Here is a 26859-nt window from a genome sequence, read left to right on the forward strand (position 1 = left end):
AAATATTTAAAAAGAGTCAGTTGGAGATGACAAATACAATATCAGAAATGAAGGACACAATGGAAGAAATTAAAAACAGGATGGATGAAGCTGAGGATAGAATCAGTGAGTTGGAGGACAAGTTGAATGAAGGCATGGAAGCAGAGCAGAAAAAAGAAAAGAGACTCAAAAGTCTGAGGAACCTCTAAGAGAGCTCTGTGACAACATGAAGAGAAATAACATTTGCATCATAGGGGTTCCTGAAGAAGGAGAGAAAGAACAAGGGATAGAGACTTTGTTCAATCATATCATAGCTGAAAACTTCCCTAAATTAATGCAGGAAAAAGTCTCATAAGTTCAAGAAGCACAGAGAACTCCATTAAAGAGAAACCCAAAGAAATCTACACCAAGACACATCATAATTAAAATACCAAAGCTAAGTGATGAAGAGAAAATATTAAAAGCTGCTAGAGAAAAAAAGGCTATCACCTACAAAGGAGCCCACATAAGGAAGAAATCTGACTTTTCAACAGAAACACTGGAGGCTAGAAGGGAATGGCAAGAAATATTCAAAGTAATGCAGAACAAGAACCTACAACCAAGACTACTTTATCCAGCAAGGCTATCATTTAAAATTGAAGGAGAAATAAACAGCTTCCCAGACAAAAAAAAGTTCAAGGAATTCATTACAACCAAACCAATACTACAGGAAATGTTAAGGGGCCTGTTGTAAACAGATCAAAGTGGGAAAAGAACATAGCAAAAGAGGAATACAGCTTTAACGAATAAAATGACAATAAACAACTACATATCAATAATAGCCTTAAATGTAAATGGATTAAATGATCCAATCAAAAGATATAGGGTAGCTGCATGGATAAGAAAACAGGACTGGTACATATACTGTCTACAAGAGGCACACCTTAAAACAAAAGATGCACATAGATTGAAGGTAAAAGGATGAAAAAAATATTTCATGCAAATGGAAATGAAAAAAAAAGCTAGGGTAACAATACTTATATCAGAAAAAATGGACTTTAAAACAAAGGCTATAGTAAGAGATAAAGAAGGTTACTACATAATGATAAAAGGAGCAATCCAACAGGAAGATATAACTATTATAAATATCTATGCACCAAATATAGGAGCACCTAAATATATAAAGCAGACTTTGATGGATATAAAGTGGGAGATCAACAGCAATACTATAATAGTAGGGGATTTCAATACCCCATTAACATCATTAGATAGATCCTCAAGAAAGAAAATTAACAAAGAAACAGCACACTTAAAAGACACACTAGATCAACTGGATTTAATAGATATCTTCAGAACTATTCACCCTAAAGCAGCAGAATATACATTCTTTTCAAATGCTCATGGTACATTCTCTAGGATAGACCACATGATAGGGCACAAAAGTGGTCTCAACAATTTTAAGAAGATTAAAATCATATCAAGCACTTTCTCTGATCACAATGGCATAAAACTAGAAATCAACAACAACAGAAAAACTCAAAAATTCTCAAACACATGGAAACTAAATAGCAGGTTGTTAAATAATGAATGGATTCAGAAGGAGATCAAAGAAAAAATTAAAAAATCCTAGAAACAAATAATAATGAGCATACAACAACTCAAAATTTATGGAATGCAGCAAAAGCAGTACTGAGAAGGAAGTTTATAGCACTATAGGCACACTTTAAGAAGCTAGAAAAGCTCAAATAAACAACTTAACCCTGCATCTAAAAGAACTAGAAAAAGAACAGCAAGTAAAGCCCAAATGTAGTAGAAGGAAAGAAATTATAAAGATCAGAGCAGAAATAAATCACATAGAGGCTAAAGAAATAAAACAGAGGATCAATGAAACCAGGAGCTGGTTTGTTGAAAAGGTAAACAAGATAGATGAACCTTTAACTAGACTCACCAAGAAAAAAAGAGAGAGGACTCAAATAAATAAAATTAGAAATGAGAGTGGAGAAATAACAACTGACAGAAAAGAAATAAAAAATATTGTAAGAAAATACTACGAAGAACTATATGCCAAAAAACTAGACAACCTAGATGAAATGGACAAATTCCTTGAAACATACAATCTTCCAAAAATCAATCTGGAAGAATCAGAAAACCTAAACAGACCAATTACAACAAATGAGATCGAAACAGTTATCAAAAAACTCCCAACAAAGAAAAGTCCTGGGTCTGATGGCTTCTACCAAGTGAGTTCTACCAAATATCAAATAAGAACTAACTCCTATATTTCTCAAGCTATTTCAGAAAATTCAAGGGAAAGGAAGACTTCCAAGCTCCTTTTATGAGGCGAGCATAATTCTGATTCCAAAACCAGGCAAAGACAACACAAAGAAAGAAAATTATAGGCCAATACCCTTGATGAATATAGATGCTAAAATCCTCAACAAAATATTAGCAAACTATTCCAACAATATTTGAAAAAAAATCAAACACCATGATCAAGTGGGATTTATTCTGGGGAGGCAAGGCTGGTACAATATTTGCAAATCAATCAATGTGATTCATCACATAAACAAAAAGAAGGAGATAAAGCACATGACAATTTCAATAGATGCGGAAAAAGCATTTGATAAAATCCAGCACCCATTCATGATCAAAACTCACAGCAAAGTGGGAATACAAGGAACATACCTCAACATGATAAAGGCCATCTATGACAGATTCACAGCCAACATCATACTCAATGGGCAAAAATTAAAAGCAATCCCTTTAAGATCAGGAACAAAGCAGGGGTGCCCCCCTTTCACCACTTTTATTCAACATAGTCCTGGAAGTCCTAGCCACAGCAATCAGACAAGAAGAAGAAATAAAAGGCATTCAAATTGGAAAAGAAGAAGTAAAACTATCATTATTTGCAGATGATATGATATTGTATATAGAAAACCCTAAAGTCTCAAAAAAACTACTGGACCTGATAAATGAATTCAGCAAGGTGGCAGGATATAAAATTAATACTCAGAAATCAGAGGCATTTTTATACACCAATAATGAACTGTCTGAAAGAGAAATTAAGGGAACAATCCCCTTCACTATTGCAACCAAAATATAAAGTACTTAGAAGTAAATTTAATAAGGAGATTAAAGATTTGTACTTGGAAAATTATAAAACATTGATAAAAGAAATCAAGGAAGATACAAACAAATGGAAGCATATACCATGCTCATGGTTAGGAAGAATAAACATCATTAAAATGTCTATATTACCCAAAGCAATTTATAAATTCAGTGCAATACCAATTAAAATACCAATGACATACTTCAAAGATATAGAAAACATATGTCAAAAATTTATATGGAACCAAAAATGAACACAAATAGTCTCAGCAATCTTGAAAAGGAAGAATAAAACTGGAGGCATCACACTTCCTGATATCAAGTTATACTACAAGGCCATTGTACTCAAAACAGCCTGGTACTGGCATAAGAATAGGCATATAGATCAATGGCACAGAACAGAGAACCCACAAATAAACCCACACCTTTATGGACAACTGATATTTGACAAAGGAGGTAAGAGCATACAATGGAGTAAAGACAGCCTCTTTAATAAATGGTGTTGGGAAAATTGGACATCTACCTGCAAAAAAAATGAAACTAGACCACCAACTTACACCATTCACAAAAATAAACTCAAAATGGATGTGAAAGACTTAAATCTAAGTCAAGAAACCATAAGCATCTTAGAAGAAAACATAGGCAGTAAACTCTCCAACATCTCTCTCAGCAATATATTTGCTGATTTATCTCCACTGGGTAGTGAAATAAAAGACAGGATAAACAAATGGGACTATATCAAACTAAAAAGCTTCTTCACAGCTAAAGGCAATAAGAACAGAATAAAAAGACAAACTACGCAATGGGAGAACATATTTGACAATACGTTTGATAAGGGGTTGATAACCAGAATGTATAAAGAACTTGTAAAACTCAACACCAGGAAAAGAAACAATCCAATTAAAATGGGCGAAAGAAATGAATAGACACTTCTCCAAAGAGGACATACAGATGGCCAATAGGCATATGAAAAAATGCTCAACATTACTAATCATTTGAGAAATGCAAATTAAAACCACAATGAGATATCACCTCACACCAGTCAGAATGGTGCTCATCAACAAAACGACACAGAATAAGTGCTGGCGAGGATATGAAGAAAAGGGAACTCTCCTGCACTGCTGGTGGAAATGCAGACTGGTGCAGCTACTGTGGAAAACAGCATGGAGATTCCTCAAAAAATTAAAAATCGAACTGCCTTTTGACCCAGCTATCCCACTTTTAGGAATATACCCCAAGAACACCATAGCACTGTTTCAAAAGAAGAAATGCACCCCCATGTTTATGGCAGCATTGTTCACAATAGAGAAGATCTGAAAATAGCCCAAGTGTTTGTCAGTGGATGAATGGATTAAAAAGCTTTGGTACATATATACCAGGGGTCCCCAAACTTTTTACACAGGGGGCCAGTTCACTGTCCCTCAGACCATTGGAGGGCCAGACTATAAAAAAAACTATGAACAAATCCCTATGCATACTGCACATATTTTATTTTATTTTATTTTATTTTTTTGTATTTTTCTGAAGTTAGAAATGGGGAGGCAATCAAACAGACTCTCGCATGCTCCCGACCGGGATCCACCTGGCATGCCCACCAGGGGGCGATGCTCTGCCCATCTGGGGCGACGCTCTCCTGCAACCAGTGTCATTCTAGCCCCTGAGTCAGAGGCCACAGAGCCATCCCCAGCGCCCGGGCCAACTTGGCTCCAATGGAGCCTTGGCTGTGGTAGGGGAAGAGAGAGACAGAGAGGAAGGAGAGGGGGAGGTGTGGAAAAGCAGATGGGTGCTTCTGCTGTGTGCCCTGGCCGGGAATCGAACCCAGGACTCCCACACGCCAGGCTAATACTCTACCACTGAACCAACCGCACATATCGTATTTTAAAGTAAAAAAACAAAATGGGAACAAATACAATATTAAAAATAAAGAACAAGTAAATTTAAATCAACAAACTGACCAGTATTTCAATGGAAACTATGCTCCTCTCACTGACGATCAATGAAAGAGGTGCCCCTTCCAGAATTGGGGCGGGAATCGGATAAATGGCCTCAGGTGTCTGCATGTGGCCCGCAGGCTGTAGTTTGGGGACCCCTGATATATACTATGGAATACTATTCAGCCATAAGAAATGATGACATCATTTCATTTACAATAACATGCATGGACCTTGGTAACATTATATGGAGTGAAATAAGTAAATCAGAAAAAACTAAGAACTGTATGATTCCATACATAGATGGGACATAAAAATGAGACTTAGAGACATGGACAAGAGTGTGATGGTAACCATGGTGGGGGGAAGGGGGAAGGAAGGAGAGGGATGAAGTGGGGGGAGGGGAGAGGCACAAATAAAGCCAGATAGAAGGTTTTGGAAGACAATTTGACTTTGGGTGAGGGGTGTGCAACATAATCAAATGTCAAAATAATCTGGAGATGTTTTCTCTGAACATATTTACCCTGATTTATCAATATCACCCCATTAAAATTAATTTTAAAAAATGTTAAAAAAAAATAGAGAGAGCCCCTGAACAGACATGTCTGCCAAGAGGACATACAAATGGTCAACAATATTCATGAAAAGGTGTTCTTTTTCACTAGCTGTTGGTGAAATGCAACTTCAATGTGATATCACCTTACTCTTGTTAGATTGGCTATTATCAAGACAAGTAATAACAAGTATTGGAGAGGCTATAAGAAATAAGAACCCTGATTCACTTCCACTGAGAATGTAAATTATTGCAACCATTATGGAAGAAAGTATGGTTTTTTCTCAAAAAATTAAAAATAGAACTATCCTTGATTCAGGAAAAAAAAATAAAGGTATTGACAAAGATATTTCATGCAAACAGAAATGAAAGAAAGCTGGGGTAGCGATACCTACATCTCACAAAATAGACTAAAACAAAGGCTATAATAAGAGAAAAAGAAGGACTCTACATAATGATAAAGGGAGTAGTCCAACAAGAGGATATACTCTTGTAAATATCCATGTACCTAACAAAGGAACATCTAAGTATGTAAAGCAAATCTTGATCAAATGGCTTCAATGGAGAATTTTACCAAATACTCAAAGAAGAACTAACATTTATCCTCAAGTTATTCCAGAAAATTTAAAAGGAGGAAAGACTACCAAGCTTACTCTATGAGGCCAGCATTGTCCTAATTCAAAACCAGAAAAAGACACTACAAAGAAAGAAAATTATAAGCTAATATTCCTGATGAATATAGATGCTAAAAATTCTCAAGAAAATATTAGCAAACTGGATCTAGCAATATGTTACAAAAATCATATTCTGTGATCAAGTGGGATTTATTCCTGAGATGCAAGGCTGGCATAACAGTGCAAATCAATAAACATGATACACTACAAAAACCAAAGGAAGGATAAAAAACACATGATTCTATCTATGTACATTGATGCAATAATCCTAATTATATCTTTCTATTCTCTGGAAGAGTTTTTTAAAGATTAAAAATATTTCTTAAATACAGAGGTGGACCAAAGTAAGTTACAGTTGTTTGTAAGGAAAAGGACATAAAAGTAAGTTATAATTATTACAATAGCTGTATTAACTGTGTTTTGCATCCCACAACTGTAAACCTACTTTTTTCAACCTCTGTATTTTGTTATATTAACCATTAATGCCAGCAAGGCTTGGAGTTATTTTGTCAGAAGGCTTAATTATTATTTCAGTTACTTTAATAGATATACAGATTATGGAAAGGAAGAAACTAAGCACTCTACAGGTAGGACAGATATAAAAAGACTACATATTTCAAGGGGAAGAAATTAAAGTTATGTCTCCTTAGTGTCAATGTTCTTTATGAAGTACTATTTATAGTGTTCTGGGGTAGTAGATTCTTTTCATCTTCTCAAAAAGTATTGATCGCTTACTATGTGCCTACATTATGCCAGGCAGTGAGGATGTAATTATAAATATTTTCCTTGATCTCATGAAGCTTACAATCTGTTGGAAAAAATATACATTGAAAAGGTAATTCCAAAATATTCTTTACTTGTGATTGTATTGAATAAAAAAAGTAGTGAATATTTGTAATGGTCCATGTTGAAACTGAGTGAGAGATGTTAGGCCAAGCTGAGGGCCCAGCTGAGGCTGGCAATGACAATTAGTAAAGGCATCAGCCCACGAAGCTGTGTAGTTTTTTTTTGGCGACCATGCTATACAACAAAGACTTGGGAGCAAAGAAGGTAAATGATCAGATCCATCCAATATTGGGGTTTGTAGGATGATAAGATTAAAAGGATGAAGAAATGAGGTCCCTGACTTAGTGGGGACACGCGCACAATTCCCAAGGTCAGTTCTGATTCAAGCCTAGTGCCTGGAAGTCAGGGGATTTTACTTGTTTGTTTGTTCTCCAGATCCTGACTCTGCTAGTGATTGGAACATGCATATTTTTTCTATCAGTTTTATGCATTTACTGGAATGACAGGTGGCTGACATTCGGGCTCTCACTGAGGGTAAGCATCATCCTGTAGTTCTAGCACTGTTTGTCTAGTGTGGTCAGCCTGACTTTTGGCTTTCTCCCAGGTCTTTGCTCCCTACATACACCTGAGCTGCATAACTGTGATGGTTCTTCCTTCCTGGCCTTTGGCCTCCTACTTGGTCAGTTTGGAACTAGAAGGTATGTCATTTGGGTGGAGCCTGATTTTTTTCCAGATCTGGCTTTAGCATTGCATACCTACTCAGCAAAACACGAACTTGGTAGATAGCTACCATTATGACCCTTTGAAATTCATTTAGCTGATTACTGAGGCATTCTCCTTGAGGTCAAACTCATAACCTCATGTGGCCTGTCAGAACGTTTTCCTGACCAAACAGGCCTTCTTCTAAAGAGCAGTTCTCTTTCTAGGAAGGTAAGAATTGTCTCCATGTTGTTACACACTGACTGTCTGAAAATGGAACGGGTTTGTGGAGAGGAGGGTTTGAGAACATTTTAATTTTATTCGATAGAATGGTGGTGCTAGTCACAGTTCTTTTAGATCGTATTCAAACATTACTAGTTTAACTAGTGAACTTATACTAGGTCCATATGTCCCTGGTTGCATTCTAGCAAAACGAAGAAGGCCCCTGGGGGTCCATCATACCCGGTACTTAGAGCAGAAGCAGAAATGTCTCCCTCTGCCACTGGCTTCCTTTCCATTCTTTGGCCTAATATTATGAAGACAAAAGAGAATCAGAGCTGTACATTAAATTGTTTTGAGAATGGAGTTATCTCTCACCACTCTTCCTGAGATGCCAGTAGGATCTTATGTATCTCTTTTTACTGTTGGTTAAACAAGGAGTGTGTGCTTCCTGACTTGGGTGCAGATAGATACAAAACTACTGGATTGGTAGTGTTGCCATCATGTGTTTGTACCTGTGTGTATGTGTGTATGTGGAGGGTGGTTGGTAGGAAATGTTTTGGGAGAAGAGCTTAAAGGGGACAATAATGAACTCTTTTCTTTTTCATTTCTGAAATTTTAGCTAGATACAGAAGAGACAAGATTATACAACATAAGAGAAAGAGAAGCCGGAGATGTGATAGAGTCACAAAGCTGAGAGGTTAGAGCTAGAGAAAGAGATTTGAAAGTGACTGAAGTATAGGTGGTAACTTAAAAATGTACAAATGGGTAAAATCCTCAGAGGTCTACAATCATAAGTGTTGGGGATGGCCAGTGATAAGAGGTATTGTGGCCAAACTGTGTGTGTGTGTGTGTGTGTGTGTGTGTGTGTGTGTGTGTGTGAGAGAGAGAGAGAGAGAGAGAGAGAGAGAGAGAGAAGCAAATACCTTATACATACTGAGTATCTATAATGAGTAAACACAGCCATAAAACTCTATTAGGTAGATTTTAATAGATGTTAGCAGCCAGATAGCCCCATTTTTCAGGATGAAGAAAATGGAGACCCAGAGAGGTTAAGCAGTGTATTTTTAGACCCACAGTTAGATGGTGGTAGTCTGGTTTTGGACTCATATTTCTGTCAGCCAGCGCCCCTTCACTGTACTGCACTGCCTTCTTATGTATAGGGGCATTTTAGGCTGGTCTCACAGGCTTCAGGGCTTTCTCAGCACCAGCCATTCTACTCCTACTCTTGAGAATTATTCCTTAACATGCCCTCTCCTTCCTTTCCTTCCCACCTCTGTGCAATTCATTTCCTGTAAATTTTTCGTTGAAAACTATTGCCTTAATAATAATGCGTACATTTGGATAGCCCTGCACTTTCAAATCAGTAAAAATAAACAGGGCTGTGACAGAAATAGAGAGTGAGTCTGGCAGTCCACACTGGGTATTGACTCCCTGCTGCTTTGGCATAGTTACTTGCTGCGGTTGGGTCTCTGCTCTTCTTTATCTTTTTTTCTCACTCTCCACTCTTCACACTTTTCAGCTGTACAAGTGGCTATTGGATTGCCTTTTTTCCTCATCCTTATATGTCTGTTTGTGATGCCGTTTGGGATGTATTCTCCCTGCCTTATGGAGAAGGATAAATTGGCACCCAAGCCGGTCATTTTTGGACACCGAGGTGCACCTATGGTAGGTGTTAGCATAATGGGCATGTGTGAGTACAGGTGTGAATGGGTTTATGGATGAGAAAAGAGATCTTCAGAACCACAGGAATCTTTGGGAGGTAAAAGGGTTGGCTTTACATGAGAAGAATAAAGAGTTAATTGTAGAGGTTGGACTTGAACCCAGGTCAACTCTCAGTCAATTTTTCTACTGTGCCCACTGACATTGCTTCAGATGAGTAGAGTCTCAGACTCATACTGTGTGAAGGAGGATGTATGCAGGCTCTTTGGACAAAGACCAAGAGAGCCAAAAGCTACTTTTTAAAGTGCTTTTCCTTTTGGGCTTCCCTTCTACTGTAAAAGGGAAGTTGGGTAGAGAAACTCTGAGCTAGGAGGTCTGATGTCCTTTTCTTCCACAGCTGGGGCCTGAGAACACCATAATGTCCTTTGAGAAAGCTGTTGAAAACGAGGCCTTTGGGCTGGAGTCTGATGTATACTTAAGGTAGGAAAGCAGCGGTGGGGTAGGTAGGAGATAAGGTCAATGCCATGGAAGATGAGCTGCCTGGCCCAAGTCATAGCGAGGACAAGCCCTGGGTAGTTTATGCTGTGATCATATGCCACATGTGCACGTAGCGCGCGCGCTCTCTCTCTCTCTCTCTCTCGCCACTTCTTCCTTACAAATCATACATCTGTACCACTATATTCTTACTTATAAACTCATAAATCATATACACTTTATACATACTCCACACATAATTCAAATTTGTCCCTATTGCCAACTATGTTTAGAAGTTAACCCATGCACTACTTAGCAATATGTTTACCTAACAGTCCTGGACACTTGCTGCTATATTCCAGGCCTTCTTCTGAGTGCTGCGGAGAATCACATGAGTAAGATGAACACCTCCTTAAAAGATGTGCCCAGATAGTGAAGGAGGCATGGCATATTTACAAATATCCACAGTATAAGACCATTTGTGGGGTGTGCCTTCCAGAGAAGGTTAAGTCAAAAGCAGTTGGAACTTCAGTAGAAGAAAAAGCCATTTCCTATTGCGTGAAAAACATCTATCTACTCAGAATTGTGTTTGGGTTGAGTCTTGAAGGAAAAATATATATTATTTTACCAAGAAGATATGGTGATAGAATATATTCCAAGCAGAGATAGCAACTTATTCAAAGGCATTTAAGTGAAAAACCAAAACTTGGTAGATCATTGAGCTAAGCTGTATGGATACCAAATTGATATGCTTGGGGACTGGAGATGACCATGTGAGGAGGAGGTATGGCTGCAAGGCTCACCTTGGCTACTAGATTCCTAAATGTGTAATAGGCAGCCATTATAGATTGTAACACATTATTGTTTGAAAAGATAAGATTTAGGAAGATTCATCTGGTGACCTGTGAGGGAGACTACTCAGGGAAATGAGTAGTGGGCTGTAGCGGTGTCCAAAGGAAAAGAGAGAAAGATTGGATCAGAACAGAGGTGAGGACAACAAGACCATCTTGCTGCAAACTTTATGTACCTGAGCAGCTGAAAGTAGAAAGATGTTAATGTGGTATGCACCGATTCTGTTTACAGCCTTTCTGTAAGACAAAAAACAACAACAATGAACATTCTAATTCAGAGATAAGGAACTATGGTTTGAATCTGGATCCAATGAAAGGAAATGTATTGCTTAGGAAACAAGGCTGGAATGTATATGATAAAGCCAAGATTAGAACTATATTTCCTGACCCTAGTCTGGAGTTCTTGATATTACCCAACAATGACAATTGTTCAAAGCAGAACATTTGAATTAGGGTTTTGAAATAGGATGTTCTATCAGAGCTCCTAGGTTCATTTGTAGAAGTGCTTGTTGATCATGGCATTATGTGGTAAAGGTGCTGAGCCAATGAGCTCCTGGTACATGGTCTCTCCTCTTGTGTCTGTGACTTCAATCTGTGATTTAGATGATCCTTCTAACACCTCAGTTTCTCTACTTGATGACATCTTAATTTCCAGTGATCATCTCTACATACTCCACCATTTACATTGAGAGTTATACCCTAAGCTTCATTGTTATCAAAAATTGCATATCAGTTAGGACATGAATATCACACCAGTAACTTGAACAGGAAAAATGTAGTATCAAGATTTACTAATTGCTACATGTGCTTCACTACTTAAAAGAAATTAAAGACTATCCCATGAGTATAAAGTAGCAAGTGCAATTACTGTAACTTATGTTCTAGAGGAAATGGAGTAAGCACATTCTACCCTATCCTTTCCAAGAGTTATAAGTTAATTAATTCATCAGAAACTGGGGGAAATGCACAGAGTAACTGACACAAGACTGTAAGGTGGAGAAGTGAAGGCGGACTGGAAAGGTTAATATGACTCAAGGTACTACCAAGTTACCTGTTTTTGTTATATTTTGTTTTTTCCTCATATATTCTGACTTGAGTTGTAGAGAGACCCTAAACCCACCCTCTCACTGCCTGGGGCCGTGAAATTATAGGCGGATCCCTATCTTCCATTCCTGCCCTGAAATAAGAGGGAGACCCCTTTTGTTGTTCCAACTACAGAGAGAGGAGGAAATTATTGAAAGAAGTTGTCTAGTGATCTCTTTATTGTGGCAAAAATATACTTAACATAAATTTATCAATTTAACCATTTTTAATTATACAATTCAATGGCATTAAATACATTCACCTTATTTTGTTACCATTACCACCATCCATGTCTAGAACTTTTCATCTTCTCAAACTGAAACTCTGTACATATATAAATAATAACTCTTTGGTCTCCTCTCCTCAGTCAGATTCTGGCATCTGCTGCTCTATTTTCTGTCTATGAATTTGAGTATACTAGTTATCTCATATAAGTGGAAACATACAATATTTCTTTTATTATGTGGCTCATCTTACCTAGCATAATATCAAGGTTTATCTTTATTATAGCATATGTCAAATTTTCCTTCCTTTTTTTATTGTATTGAAAAACACATAACATAAAATTTACTATCTTAACAATTTTCAGTGTACAGCTCAGTAGTGTTAAGTATATTCACACTGTGGTGAAACAGATCTCTACAACTTTTTCATCGTGCAAACCTGAAACTCTATACCTATTTAACACCTTCCCTTTTTTCTCTCCCTTTAGCCCCTGGTAAACCATTCTACTGTTTCTGTGAATTTTTCTTTTCTATATATCTTGTATAAGTGGAATCATATAGTATTTGTATACAGTCGTCCTTCACCATATCATGGTTCACTTTTTTGCAGTCTCACTGTATTGCGGATTTTTAAATTGTATATATCTAATTTTGTATCATGGATTTTTTTGCTATATCACAGGATTTTGCGGCATTTTATATATTTATTATTTTAATTATTTTTGCTGTAAAATAAGTGTGGGAAAGGTTAGTAACAGTGTGGAAAAGGTTTATAAGAATTTGAGGAGGGTTTATAAAGCCTTAAAATATATATAAATAATAAAATAAATATAAGGTTGCTACTTCGCAGATTTTTGCCTATCGCGGTGGTTTCTGGAACCTAACCCCCGTGATAGACAAGGGGCCACTGTATATAATTAATGCTATTGAATTAAAAGTGATTTTAAAATGGCAGATTTTTCTATATATTTTACATATTTTACCACAGTAAATAAACAATTGAGAAAAAAGCTAGACAATGAAAGAAGGATAGCCTTTTCAATAAATAGTCCTGAAGCAATTGGACATCCGGAAACAACAACAAAAAAGACACTCAACCTAAACCTCATGGTTTAGGAGGGGAAAAGAACCTCAAAATGATTGTAAATTTAAATGTAACATGCAAAATTCTAAAATCTTTAGAAAACAAAACATAGAAGAAATTGTTTGGGGTCTAGGGCTAGCCAGACTGTTCTTAGGCTTTCTACCAAAAGCATTATCCATAAAAGGCAAGGATGATAAACGGGACCTTATCAATATGAAAACTATTGCTCTATGAAATGCCCTGGAAGATCTTTGTTTCGCCTTCAATTCTAACTGGTAGCCTTGCTGGGTAGAATAATCTTTGCTGCAGATTCTTGCTTTTCATTTCACTCCAATCCCTTCTAGCCTGCAAAGTTTCTGTTGAGGAATCAGCTGACAGTCTTATGGGAGTTATCTTGTAGGTAACAAACTGCTTTTCTTTTGCTGCTTTTAGATTCTCTTTGTCTTTAACGTTTGGCTGTTTATGACGTGTCTTAGTGTGGACCTCTTTGAATTTATCTCATTTGGGACTGTCTGCACTTCCGGGACTTACGTGTCTGTTTTCTTCCCCAGATTAGGGAAGTTTTCAGTCGTTATTTCTTCAAATAAATTTTTTTTTTCTGAAGTTGGAAACGGGAGGCAGTCAGACAGACTCCCGCATGCGTCCAACCGGGATCCACCCAGCATGCCCACCAGGGGGCGATGCTCCACCCATCTGGGGCGTAGCTCTGTTGCAACCAGAGCTGTTCTAGCACCTGAGGCAGAGGCCACAGAGCCATCCTCAGTGCCCGGGCCAACTTTGCTCCAATGGAGCCCTGGCTGCAGGAGGGGAAGAGAGAGACAGAGAGGAAGGAGAGGGGGGGTGGAGAAGCAGATGAGCGCCTCCTCTGTGTGCCCTGTTCGGGAATTGAACCCGGGACTCCCACACGCCAGGCCGACGCTCCACCACTGAGCCAACTGGCCAGGGCCTCAAATAAAAATTTAAAAATTTTCATGAAGGCCAATTTGTTTGTTTTGTTTTCCTTTTGTTGCCTGTGCCTTTGTTGTGATATCCAAGAAATTACTGCCACATCCAAGTTCATGAAGATTTTTTCCTGTTTTCTTTATGAGTTTTATTGTTTTAGTTTTTACATTTAGGTCTTTAATCTACTTTGTGTTTACTTTTATATCTGGTTTTAAGTGAAGTTTCAACTTCAGTCTTTTTATGTGAATATTCAGTATTCCCAGCTTCATTTGTTAAAAAGATAGTCTTTTCCCTGTTTAATGATCTTCACACCCTTGTCAAAAATCATTTGACTATATATGCTATAGTTTATTTCTGGTATCTATTCTATTCTAGTATATTTTTCTGTTTTTATACTTGTGTCATACTGTTTTGACTACTAGAGCTTTTAGTAAGTTTTGAAATTGGGAAATATGAGTACTCTAGTTTTGTTTTGTTTTAATTGTTTTGGCTATTCATGGTCCCTTGAGAGTCTGTATGAATTTTAGAATGGATGAAGAAACAATTATTGGTGCTTCCCAGCATTCTCCCTTATCTCCATTATAAAGAATTTAAAGATGATAGTTTTCCTTCATCACTTAAAATATGTTGTTTTATTGGTTTCTGTCTTTCATACTTTTGATGAGAAGTCTGCTCTATGCTTATCTTTATCTCTGTCTAAATATGTGGGTATTTCCACCCTCTGACTACTTTTACAGTTTTCCTCATCAGTTTTTCACCAGTTGGTTATAATAATCTTAATGTACAATGTAGGATGTGTGCATGTATAAGTGTATTCTTATATTTATCCTTCATCATATTTATTAAGATTCTTGGATCTGCTGGTGTATAATTTTTATCAAATTTTGAAGATTTAAAAATTTTTATTTTCTCAGTTTTTTTCTGTTTTCTCTGTTTCTGTCTCCATTTACACATGTATAATAACTACTTGATATAGTCTCACAGGTTTTTTGGGTAGATTTTGTTGCTACATCTTCAAGGTCACTGATCTTTACATGATCTGTGATATCTAATCTGCTGTTAATTTTATCCAGTGAAATTTTCATTTCAGTAGCTATATTTTTCCAGCTATAGAATTTTTATTTTTTATATCTCACAGCCATATCTTCATTATAATAATATTTTCTTTTATATTTATTACATATTGTCTATATTTTTGTTTTATGTGACTTAATACCCTTTTTTTAAATTAATTCTGACATCTTTTATATTTCCAAATTTGTCTATATTGAGTAATTTTTCCTGGTCAGGGTTACATTTTCCTGCTTTTTAACATGTCTGGTAATTTTTATTTACATGTTGGACATTGTCATTTATCATGCTGGGTGCTATATATTTTTATACTCTGAAGAATTTTGGACATTTCCTAGTAAGCAATTAAGTCAAATGAAGATTCTTTGTTGGTCTATTTTTAAGTTCTTTGATGGGTGGTTCAAAAGTCATTCTATTTCTAAATTATAGCCATTTCTAAGGTATGATACTCTGGAGTCTCTAAAGAGTACCATGTATTAATGTCTCTCCATGCTCATTGGATGGAATTTGAGTGATTTATACCTCTGTATGAGCTCTGCTAATTGTTTGTCTTAGAATTTTCTGGTAATATTTTTTCTTGAAAGTTGTTCTTGGAAAACTTTATAGAGTTTTACTCTGCACATCTGTGCATTAATATTTAGCTATATACTCCAGGACCTCTGTGCGTACTTACCTAGATCAGTAAAGACCTGTGTGTGTGTGTGTGTGTGTGTGTCATAAGTCCATTCTTTATAGGACTCTAGCCCACAAATTCTAGTTGACTTAACCTCTCCTTCATGTGATCTCTTTCTCCTCATTTCAGCGCAGTAGCTGGGTCCTTTTTAGGTTCTCCTTCCCTGTGCCACAGTTCGGTATTCAACTACATCACTCTGTGCTTCTTGTTGTCCACTAGCTGAGAATGTTATTTCCCTCATTTTGTCCAGTTTTCTAGTTGTTTATGGTGAGTAAGCTAAGTCTCAACCCTTTTATTCTTTCATGATCATCACAGAGTTCTCTCTTCATAGATATTTTAATGGGACAGGAAATGAGATTTTCATAAAGGCAAATAGCAGATAACAGAACTAGGAAGTTTTCCAATGCTGCTATGTGATGTGAAAAATCTAGGACCAGAAATACTCAAAGCAGGGACCTAGCTTGGGGATGGGTCAGCAAAACACAGGCGTATTGCATGAATGCTTGCTTGTATTGTGTAGTTCTGTGATCTCAGAGCCTTGACTCATTACCATCCCACTCACTACTGTACCTACTGTGTCCTTGAAGCCAGAAAAAAAACCTAGAAATGGAAGCTACTCCTTCACCACCACTGTTATGATACATAAGAAAATATTGATCCCTAGGGCAAAAAAATGTGGACATCAAAGTATAAATGACTGGTAATTAAGCCTTTGAAGAGATTTGGGAGGGAATAAGGAACCCTTGTAAAACTTGATACTTTGATGGGCTTTATGAGAACTCTGCCAAGGTGATTGAGTTCAGCCTATCCATCCCTTTCCCTCTTTTCCCCCTTGGTCTGCAGTTTTGATGGTGTGCCTTTTCTCATGCATGACTATAACCTGAGAAGAACAACCAATATCAAGGAAGTCAGGCCAAATGAAAGCTTAACAGGTGGTGCCTACTTCTATTGGAATTTCTTGTCAACTCTGTATGCTGGCAAATGGTTTGTACAATATTGGGTAAGACATTTCCCAGTGCAACAATCCTACATTGAGTTCTTCTCCTGTATAAGGTCATGTGCTGCTCCTGGAGATAAAGGCTTTAGATCAAGATAGTCAAGCATATACACAATTTCATTTCAGTATGGTAACAGGATTATGGCATTGGCAGAAGGCTTTTCCAATAATAAAACCAATCTAATTACTGCTTTCTACAGTCACTAGAAATTCTGAAGACAAACTTATAATCTTACTATTGCCATTTAATTCCTTTTCAATCAAGCATGTCATAAACTTTTACAGTGTGCCTACCATGTACATTACATTTTTCTGGGCATTTTGAGTACCTCACAATTATAGATGAGGCAGAATAGGAAACATGTTTATTCTTGATTCTATCTTCTTACTACTCAACAAATATTTTTTGAGTACATATTGGGTAATGTACATATCTACTACAATGGTGAATAAACACATACAGCCTTGATGAAGTTCACATGCTATTATATAAAGCAAGTAATTGCAATACATTGTGATAAGAGCTAAAATGTAGTTAATTTCAGGTTGCTGAGGAGTATAAAGGAAAATTCCTAACTCAATCTGATTGATGGATTGAGGATTCTGGAAGAAGGAGATGTATAGGCTAATAAAGATGTGGTAAAAACATAAAATGTTATGTACAGTTTAATTTTGAGGTAAGCGTGACTACTTCTACCTGAGTTAGATAGAGAATAATTTATGCAAAGGTATTATTTCAGCTCAGGAAAGTTCATTACTAAGGGAAACCATGGGCAATGTTGGAGGTGTATTTCAGAGATTATCGTATCCTGGAGCCAGAGGAGATGTGTGTGTGTGTGTGTGTGTGTGTGTGTGAGAGAGAGAGAGAGAGAGAGAGAGAAAAGGATAAGGGAGGGAAGGTGAAAAAGAAAGGAGGTGATATAGGTAGTAAAATAATCTGGGAAAACATCTTGAAAGGAGATTATAACAATGTATTAATATAAATAACAAGTTAGAGGTGAAGATCTTTATGGATTTTTTAAAGTAAGTAAAATAAAATGTCAGATTTGCATTTGATAAAAGTCAAGCTTGCCTTCTCAATTTAAATGAAAAAAACAAAAATTTTAGCTTATCATATGTGTAGGTGGAATTCATGTAAACTAGGTTTAACCAATCAGATACACTAATTTGAGACTTTGACTTTGAAAATAAACAGGAAGATGTAGGATGTCAGAGTAATAGCAGCATGAGAGATACCCTTGATCTCTCCTCTTGAAATTTTAACAGATTGTATAGCAATAACACAGTGAAGGAATCCCAGCTGGACTTGCAGGCTTTCCTGAAAGATTCACACAGCCAATTGACTAAAGGTGGGGAGGGTAAAAAATGGAGGGGGGGGGCAGAAGATAAGAAGCACTTGCAGTCAGGATCTGGAGAGGGGAGAGGCCTGAACTGTCTGGGCTTTCATCTTCTGGGGCTCTAGAGAGGGAAGAAACTTGGACTATCTAGGCTTTCATCTGCCAGGTCTCTGGAGAGGAGAGAAACCTAGAGTGACTGGGTTTCCTTCTGTTGGGAGGAATGGAGAGATTGGGAGCACTTGGTGTGATACTGAACCAAAGTGGCAGAATTGAGTCACCACCAGTGTTCCCAAGGTCTGCTTGCAACCTGCACTCAGATAGACAAAAATAGAAATAGCTGCCACCCAGCCTCTCAGACCCTACCACCCTCCTCTCATAGGTATGTAGAGTAGCAGCAACATACCCCACAGCTGAAGAACAGAGGTGTTCTGTGTCTGGTCCCCTTTTCTGTTAGGATGCAGGGAGGAGCACAAAGAGGCCTAAGACCTCCATTGCTAAAGCCATAAAACCATCACAAGTCCCACCCTTCATTACAACGGCAGCCCTTCTATCACCTTTACAACAAAAGCTCCTCAACAGAGTTCAGCCAGGGATTCTACAAAGCTAAAACTTGTCATCCAGCTCCACCTACTAGAAAAAAGAGAAAAACTTCTTGGAAATTTTTTCTCCTAACTTTCTGTTCTTAAGTTTTTGTTGTTGTTATCCTATTTGATTTGATTATTGTCTTTATTGTTTTTTGTGCTTTTTCTCTATAATTTTTAACGTTCAATTTTTAATTTAATTTTTAAATTTTTTATCTTTATATTTTGTTGCTGTTTTGCTTTATTTCTTAACAATACCACTCTCAAATGCCTTTAAAGCAGAAAAAAATGGAATACCATAGCTACACAAGGAAGAGACACAGTTCAAAAAGAAAATGAAAAATCTCCAGAAAGCAATCTCAATAACATGGAAAATTGAAGTTAAACAATATAGAATTCAAAATTGAAGTTCTGAAAATGCTCAATGAGATGTGAGAAGACACTGATAAACAATTTAATGACCTCAGAAAACAAAACAAATATTTTACCATGGAGATTAAACCTTTAAAAACAGAGATGAAGAACTCGATATATGAACTGAAAAATGAGGTAGAAGTTTAGTTAATAAAACAGGTCGGATAAAGGAGAGAATCAGTGATATTGAAGATAGGCACCTGGAGATGCTACAGAGAGACACTCATAAATTAAAAAAAAAACAGTTCAGCTCTTCAAGAATTGTCTGATTCCATCAGAAAGAGCAATATAAAAAGAATGAGTACATCAGAAGAATAAGAGAGGGAGAAGGAATGCAGAGCCTGTTCAAACAATTGATGAGAACTTCCCAAGCCTATGGAAAGAGAGCCTCAAATCCAAGAAGCAAACAGAACACTGAGTAACTTCAACAGACCAACTCCAACACACATTGTAACTAAATTGTCAAAAATCAATGACAAAGGAAAAATCCTCAAGGCAGTTAGAGAAAAGAAGAACTTAACATATAAAGGAAAGCCCATTAGGTTATCATCAGGCTTCTCAGCAGAAACTCTACAAGTCAGAAGAGAGTGGATCCAAACATCCAAAATACTGAAAGAGAGGAATTACCAGCCAAGAATACTATATCCATCTAAGTTGTCCTTCAAATATAAAGGAGTAATAAAAACGTTTGCAGACATAAAGATACTGAGGGGATTGATCACCAGAAAACCCCCACAGCAGAAAGTACTCAAAGGGGTTATTCAACCAGACACAAAGAGCAAATCAAAACTACAAGTAAAATCTCCAACAAGGTCATAATAAAAACAAGGATAATCTGTGACAACCATAACACAAAAGGGAAGATGCTAAAGATCTGGAGAGGCAAAGGAGGATGGACTGCAGAAGCACTCATAAGACAAAGGACTCTTGTACCCATGGGCATTTCCTCTTAATAACCTAATGGTAACCATCCACGAAAAAGTCACTACTGAAATACGCAGCTTAAAAAAAGAAGAAATGGGAGAAAGAAGTATGGAATACTACCAAACAAAATCAACTGACAGAAACAAAAAATAGAAGAACCAAACAAGACACAGAACTACCAGAAAACAAAACATACAATGGCTATAGAAAATTCTCAAGTGTCAATAATTACCCAAAATGTAAATGAAATCAACTCAACAATAAAGAGGCAGAGTAGCAAATTGGATCAAAAGGCAAAACTTAACCACATGCTGCCTTCAAGGGACACATCTAAGCTGCAAGGACAAAAGTAGACTCAAAGTGAAAGGTTGGAAAATGATTCTCCAAGAAAATAATATTCAAAGGAAAGCAGGTGTAGCCACACTCATATCTGACAATGTTGACTTCAAAACAACAAAGGTAGTCAGAGACAAAGATGGACATTTCATAATGATAGAGGGGATATTATATCAAGAAGACATAACATTTTTTAATATATATGACCAAATCAGGGAGCTCCAACATATAAAAGACATTTACTAACAGATCTAAAAATAGAAACAGACAAAAATGCAAGTATAGTTGGAGATTTCAACTATATTTAGATAGAGCATCCAAACAGAAAATAAATTAGGAAATATTGGCCTTAAATGACAAACTGGACCAAATGGACATAATAGACATTTACAGGACATTTCATCCCAAAACGTCAGATTACACATTCTTCTCCAATGTTAATGGAACATTCTCAAGGATAGACGTATGTTGGGCCACAAAACTAACACCAACAAATTCAGGAAGACTGAAATTATGCCAAACATATTGCCTGACCGTAAGGCTTTGAAATTAGAATTTGACTATAAAAAAGAAGTAAAGTAATCCACTAAAATGTGGAAATTAAACAACATACTTCTAAAAAATGACTGAGTCAAAGAAGGAATAAAAGCAGAGATCAAATCATATATATGGACAAATGGAAATGAAAATACAATATCAAAGCTTTTGGGATGCAGCAAAAGCAGTAATTAAAAGGAAGTTTCTATCATTAAACAACCTAACATCACAGCTTAAGGAACTAGAAAAAGAAGAACAATGACAACCCAAAGTCAGCAGAAGAAAGGAGATAGTAAAAATTAGAGCAGAACTAAATGAAATAGAGAACAAAAAAAAGGATAGAAAAAATTAATACAACAAAGAGGTGATTCTTTGAAAAGATTGATAAAATTAACAAACCACTGACTAGACTCACTAAGGAAAAAAGAGGAAGGACTCAGATAAAATCCAAAATGAAAGAGGAGAAATTACCACAGACATCATAGAGATACACTGTATACAGATTATGTATTATAGAATTGTACACTTGCAACCTATATAATCTTATTAATCATTGTCACCCCACTAAATTTAATAAAACAATTTAAAAGATCTTGGTTTGACTTGAGAGGAGTAAGATGGATCTTCAGTAAATCCCTGAAGCATAACTTTCCAGGTAAATTATTGACTTTTCTCTAGTGAAAACAGTAAGTTTTGGCTATCTTCATCAGCTAGGACACAAAAGTATAATAAATAGAGATAGGAACAAACAGGTAGTACTAGTAAATGGAATCTAATTCTTTTGTTAATAGCTCACAGATACTAGATAAATCTATGCCGTTTGCCATCTCATTTTTTTTTTCTTTTCTTTCTTTTTTTTGTGTGTGAGATACAGAGAAAGGGACAGATAAGGACAGACAAGAAGGGAGAGAGATGAGAAGCATCAACTCATAACTGCAGCACCTTAGTTGTTTATTGATTGCTTTCTCATATGTGCCTTGACTGTGGGCTATAGTAGAGTGACGCCTTGCTCAAGCCAGTGACCTTGGGCTTCAAGTCAGTTACCTTTTGGCTCAAGCCAGCAATCTGTCTATGATCCCACACTCAAGCCAGTGACTCTGCACTCAAGCCAGATGAGCTCATGTTCAAGCCTGTGACCTTGGATTTTCGAACCTGGGTCCTCTGTGTCCCAGGCTCTATCCACTGTGCCACTACCTGGTCAAGCTGTGTTTTCTTTTCTTTTTTTAAAAAAAAGCTGGTTAAACAGACCTATTTCCTGGACTAATGCAAGGAAAATTACTTTGTATTATATTGTTATAATTGGTTTAAATCTTTCTTAACTTTAGCATTGAGATGATTTTAAGAAACAGTGTCAACAAAGTCAGTCTGAAGTCTCAGGTTTTACTCCAATTACTCTGCCCTTTTCCGTCAGGGATGCTGATACTCTGGCTAACTATTTATTATGTTCTAAATAAATATACTAATATTTATAGCTATAATTTAATAATGTTCAATAAAATATTTTGTGACTCCTAAAAATAATTTGTCTGCAGTACATTTTGTCTGATGATTCTTTTTCCAAAGTAGATTTCTAATGATGAAGTTTATAGGAAAGTGGTATAGAGAAGAAAGGAGTATTTCTGACAATGGCCTCAAAATAATAGTTATAGGTTGGGACATGGAAAAGGACTTGGGATTGTTAGAAATGTCCACTACTTCAATGGTTTTAGTACTCTGAGCAATCTGATTTTCTACAGTAGTAGGATTAATAATAATAAAAAAGACAGTGGGCTCTGTCTCAACAAGAAACCATTTTGTTCATCTATATTACAGATAGGTCTATTCAAAAGTTGTTGATTAAGTGATTATGTTTTCCTTTAAGTAGCATCACTTGACAGATTTTGGGTAATTGTCCTATTTCTTAATCAATATGATACATTGCATTGCCCACTGGCCATTCTACTTGCACTTGCTCTAAGCATAGGCATAGAAAACTAAAGACCTTTCACTGTTGTTTTTAATTGAGGAATCAGATCGTTTATGTGGAGAACTAGAAGTTTGTTTTTATTTTTATATCATTACTTTTTAGGGCTTTTGAAAAAGTTCAACCACATGCTGAAGATAGTCTAAACTGTCATTATCCTATTCCTGTTTATTTTTCTAAGTCCCCTAGTTTATATACCAAAAAGAGACTTGATTTACTTCAGCTGTTATATCTACCCCATACTTCCATTTAAAGCTTATATAAATCTAGTTTTAAACTCTCCTATAGTTTATTCTTTATTGTTTTTGCTACTTTGAATTTTCATCCAGTTTATCCTAAAGGAAAGGTTTCATAAATGTCTTTCTATAGTGCATTTTTTATTCTTTTTTCCCTTTCAGAAACTGTGTACAAATTACAAGTTTAGTCATTTGAATCCTGCCTTGGTCTTTACTATTCCATTTTTTTTAACATTTAAATGAATCAGTTGATCTAGATCTAGTCTAACAAATCTTTTTTTATTTATTTAAAATTTTTATTTTTACCATTATCTTGATGTGGTTTCAAGTGTCCCCCTCATTATAACATCCTCTACACACTGCATCATGCCCCCCATGCCCCATGCAAAGTCTCCTGCCACCCCAATTAGATCCCCTTTGCTCCCTCCCTCTAACCCCACTCCTTTTCCTCTGGCTACTGCTACCCTGTTGACTATATCTGTGTGTTATGTATATATAATTTTGGCTAATTCCTTCACCTTCTTTGATACTATTCTCTCATCCACTTTCCCTCTGACAGCTGTCCATGTGACCCTGCCTTTGTTTATATTTTGTTCCTCAGTTCACTGTGTTCATTAGATTCCACATATAACTGAGATCATATAATATTTGTCTTTCTCTCCCTGGCTTATAACACTTAGCATAATAAGCTCCAGGCCCATCCATGGTACTGCAAAGAGTAAGATTTTCTTCTTTTTATGACTGTGTAGTATTCCATTGTTTAAATATAGCACAGCTATTTTATCCATTTGACCACTGATGATCACTTGGGCTATTTCCAGATCTTGGCTTTTGTATACAATGCTGCAGTGAACATGGGGGTGCATATTTTCTTTTGAATTAGTGTTTTGGGATTCTTAGAATAAATTCCTACAAGTGGGATAGTTGGGTCATAAGGCAGTTCCATTTTTAATATTTTGAAGAAATGCCATACTGTTTTCCACAGTGGCTGCACCAGTCTGCATTCCTACCAGCAGTGCAGGAGGGTTCCCTTTTCTCCACACCCTTACCAGCACTTGTTTGTTGATTTGTTAATGAGAGACATTCTGGCAAGTGTGAGATGGTATCGTATTATGGTTGTAATTTGCATTTCTCTAATGATTAGTGATGTTGAGCATTTTTTCATATGCCTGTTGGCCATTTGTATGTCCTCATGGAGAATGTCTATTCACGTTCTTTGCCCATTTTTTAATTGGATTGTTTACCTTCCTGGTGTTGACTTTTAGGAAGTTCTTTATAAATTTTAGTTATTAACCCTTCATCAGACATCTCTCATTGAGTGGGCTGTCTTTTTATTTTGTTAATGATTTCTTTCACTGTACAAAAGCTTTTTAGTTTGATATTGTCCCATTTGTTTATTTTGTCCTTTATTTCACTTGCCCATAGAGATATATTGGCAAAAATGTTGTTACGAGAGATACTGGAGAGTTTACTGCCGATGTTTTCTTCCAAGATGTTTATGGTTTCACGACTTACATTTAAGTCTTTTACCCATTTTGAGTTTATTTTTATAAATGGTGTAAGCTGGTAGTCTAGTTTCATTTCTGATCATGTACCTGTCCAAAATTCCCAGCACCATTTATTAAAAAGACTGTCTTTACTCCGTTGTATAGTCCTGCCTCCTTTGTTAAATATTAACTAACCATAAACGCGTGTGTTTATTTCTGGGTTCTCTGTTTCCACTGATCTGTATGCCTGTTTTTATGCCAGTACCAGGATGTTTTGAGTACAATGGCCTTGTCATAGAGCTTGATATTAGGAAGTGGGATACTTCCCACATCATTCTTCATTTTCAAGATTGCTGAGGCTATTGGTTATTTTGTTTTTTTGTTGTTCTATGTAAATTTTTGAAATATTTCTTTAGATCTGTAAAGTATGCCCTTGGTATTTTAATAGGAATTGCATTAAATCAATAGATTGCTTTGGCTAATATGGACATTTTAATGATTTTAATTCTTACTATCCATGAACAGTTTGTGCTTCTACTTATTTGTATCTTTCTTGATTTCTTTTTTCAATGTCTTATAATTATCCAAGTATAAGTCTTTTACCTTCCTGATTAAATTTATCTCTAGATACTTTATTTTTCTTATAGTTGTTGTAATAGTGAAGGGGATTGTTTTCTTAATTTTTCTTTCTAGCCCTTTGAAAAGCTTCCCGGGGCAAGGGAGTGCTTCCAGCAAAGCCGCCCCCCACCTCCATCAGAGTATTTTACATTGTACAAAATCCATAAGTCCATCCAACATAGGAGTCAGTGCCCACTCCAGTCATAGTCCAGGAATCAGTCCATGCACATGGGGCCTCAGCCACCCCGTCATCCCTGCTGTCCTGGCAGGTCTTACACTGTCCCAAAAAGGAGCACATGGCAATGGCAGTTAGCATTTCCATCTCTGCTCCAAAAAGCATGATGGCAGTCACCCCTATGTCCCAAAATCGCAGACCTACCAGGGGCATAGTAGGTACTCCTTGCTGCTGGGCTTTCATCTTCTGGAGACTGCAGATTGCGACTCCAGCTCGATTCTCCTCATCCTCCAAAGAGGAACTGGAAACACCAGCTCCTGCTGCCAGGCTTGAGCCCCGGCTCTCTGCCGCCTGCCACCCCACAGGCCTTGCAGCCCCAGCTCCGGCCTCAGCCCCAGCCTCCTGCCACTGCTGGCTCTCCACAACATCCAGGGCAATCTCCAACTCACGAACCTGTGATTCCTTCTCCAGCGGCTACTCTATTTCTGAGCGAAACTCATGAACCTGGTCAGCCTCCTTCTCTGGTGCTTGCTCCAGCTCCAGGATCAGCATCTCTTTCTCCCACGTTTGCTCCAGCTCCTTCCACTGCTTGGTTTGCAGTTCCAGGCAGCCTCTTCCACAGAGCTCTCAGTTTCCTCTTGCATGGCTGTAAAAGTCAGCCAGCCTACAGTACCCAAAAGAACAGCCATGGGGAACCATAACAGCAGCCAGTCCTCTACCTTGCACCTCAAGGGTGGCGGCTTCATACTGATCTCTGAATCCTGCCAGAGACTACACCAAATGTAAAGTCAGTAGCTGTGGCCACTGTCACAGCCGCCTGGCCCATGCAGGTTCGCATTTGATTCAGGCAGACAGTATTGAAACAATGGAGCCAAGAACTGATGGGCCATTAGCTTTAATCCTAGCTTGCACCTGGCGGGCAAGAAATACACAGTGGGAAAACACTTTCTTTTTCATTCAGGGCTGACAAAGCCACTGACTTATCCGAGTTTCCTAGGATCAAAGGTTTGTACCTCACCAGCCTTATTCACCTCTGTTCCCCATCTCCTTTCTGCACAAACTCTGTACAAACTGGCTTCTCCTTCAGCACTCCGTCATCTTGGCTACTTCTCCTCTCCTCCCTGTGGCCTTTCTCTGCTGTCCTCCCACATGGGCTCAGCTCCTCTGCCTCACTTTATAGTGTAGAAATCAAAACCTTTAATCCAATATACAAACAAAGATGTCTTTGATACAAAGTCACTTATTGAGGCATAATGGGATTC

At 37.1% G+C, this 26859-nt stretch overlaps 1 protein-coding gene across 1 annotated transcript in view; it reads left to right on the forward strand.

Moving 5' to 3' along the window:
- GDPD4 (glycerophosphodiester phosphodiesterase domain containing 4) overlaps positions 1-26859 on the forward strand; it is a 137097-nt gene that overhangs the window by 44884 nt on the left and 65354 nt on the right. Inside the window, exons 5-10 of the mRNA XM_066249654.1 lie at positions 7446-7544; positions 7615-7708; positions 8551-8628; positions 9451-9596; positions 9988-10070; positions 16836-16992. Coding sequence (XP_066105751.1) covers positions 7446-7544; positions 7615-7708; positions 8551-8628; positions 9451-9596; positions 9988-10070; positions 16836-16992 — 657 coding nt within the window. The remainder of the gene's footprint in view (positions 1-7445; positions 7545-7614; positions 7709-8550; positions 8629-9450; positions 9597-9987; positions 10071-16835; positions 16993-26859) is intronic.

The sequence above is a fragment of the Saccopteryx bilineata genome, chromosome 1 (genome assembly GCF_036850765.1).
Source record: "Saccopteryx bilineata isolate mSacBil1 chromosome 1, mSacBil1_pri_phased_curated, whole genome shotgun sequence".
Taxonomy (NCBI): Eukaryota; Metazoa; Chordata; class Mammalia; order Chiroptera; family Emballonuridae; genus Saccopteryx; species Saccopteryx bilineata.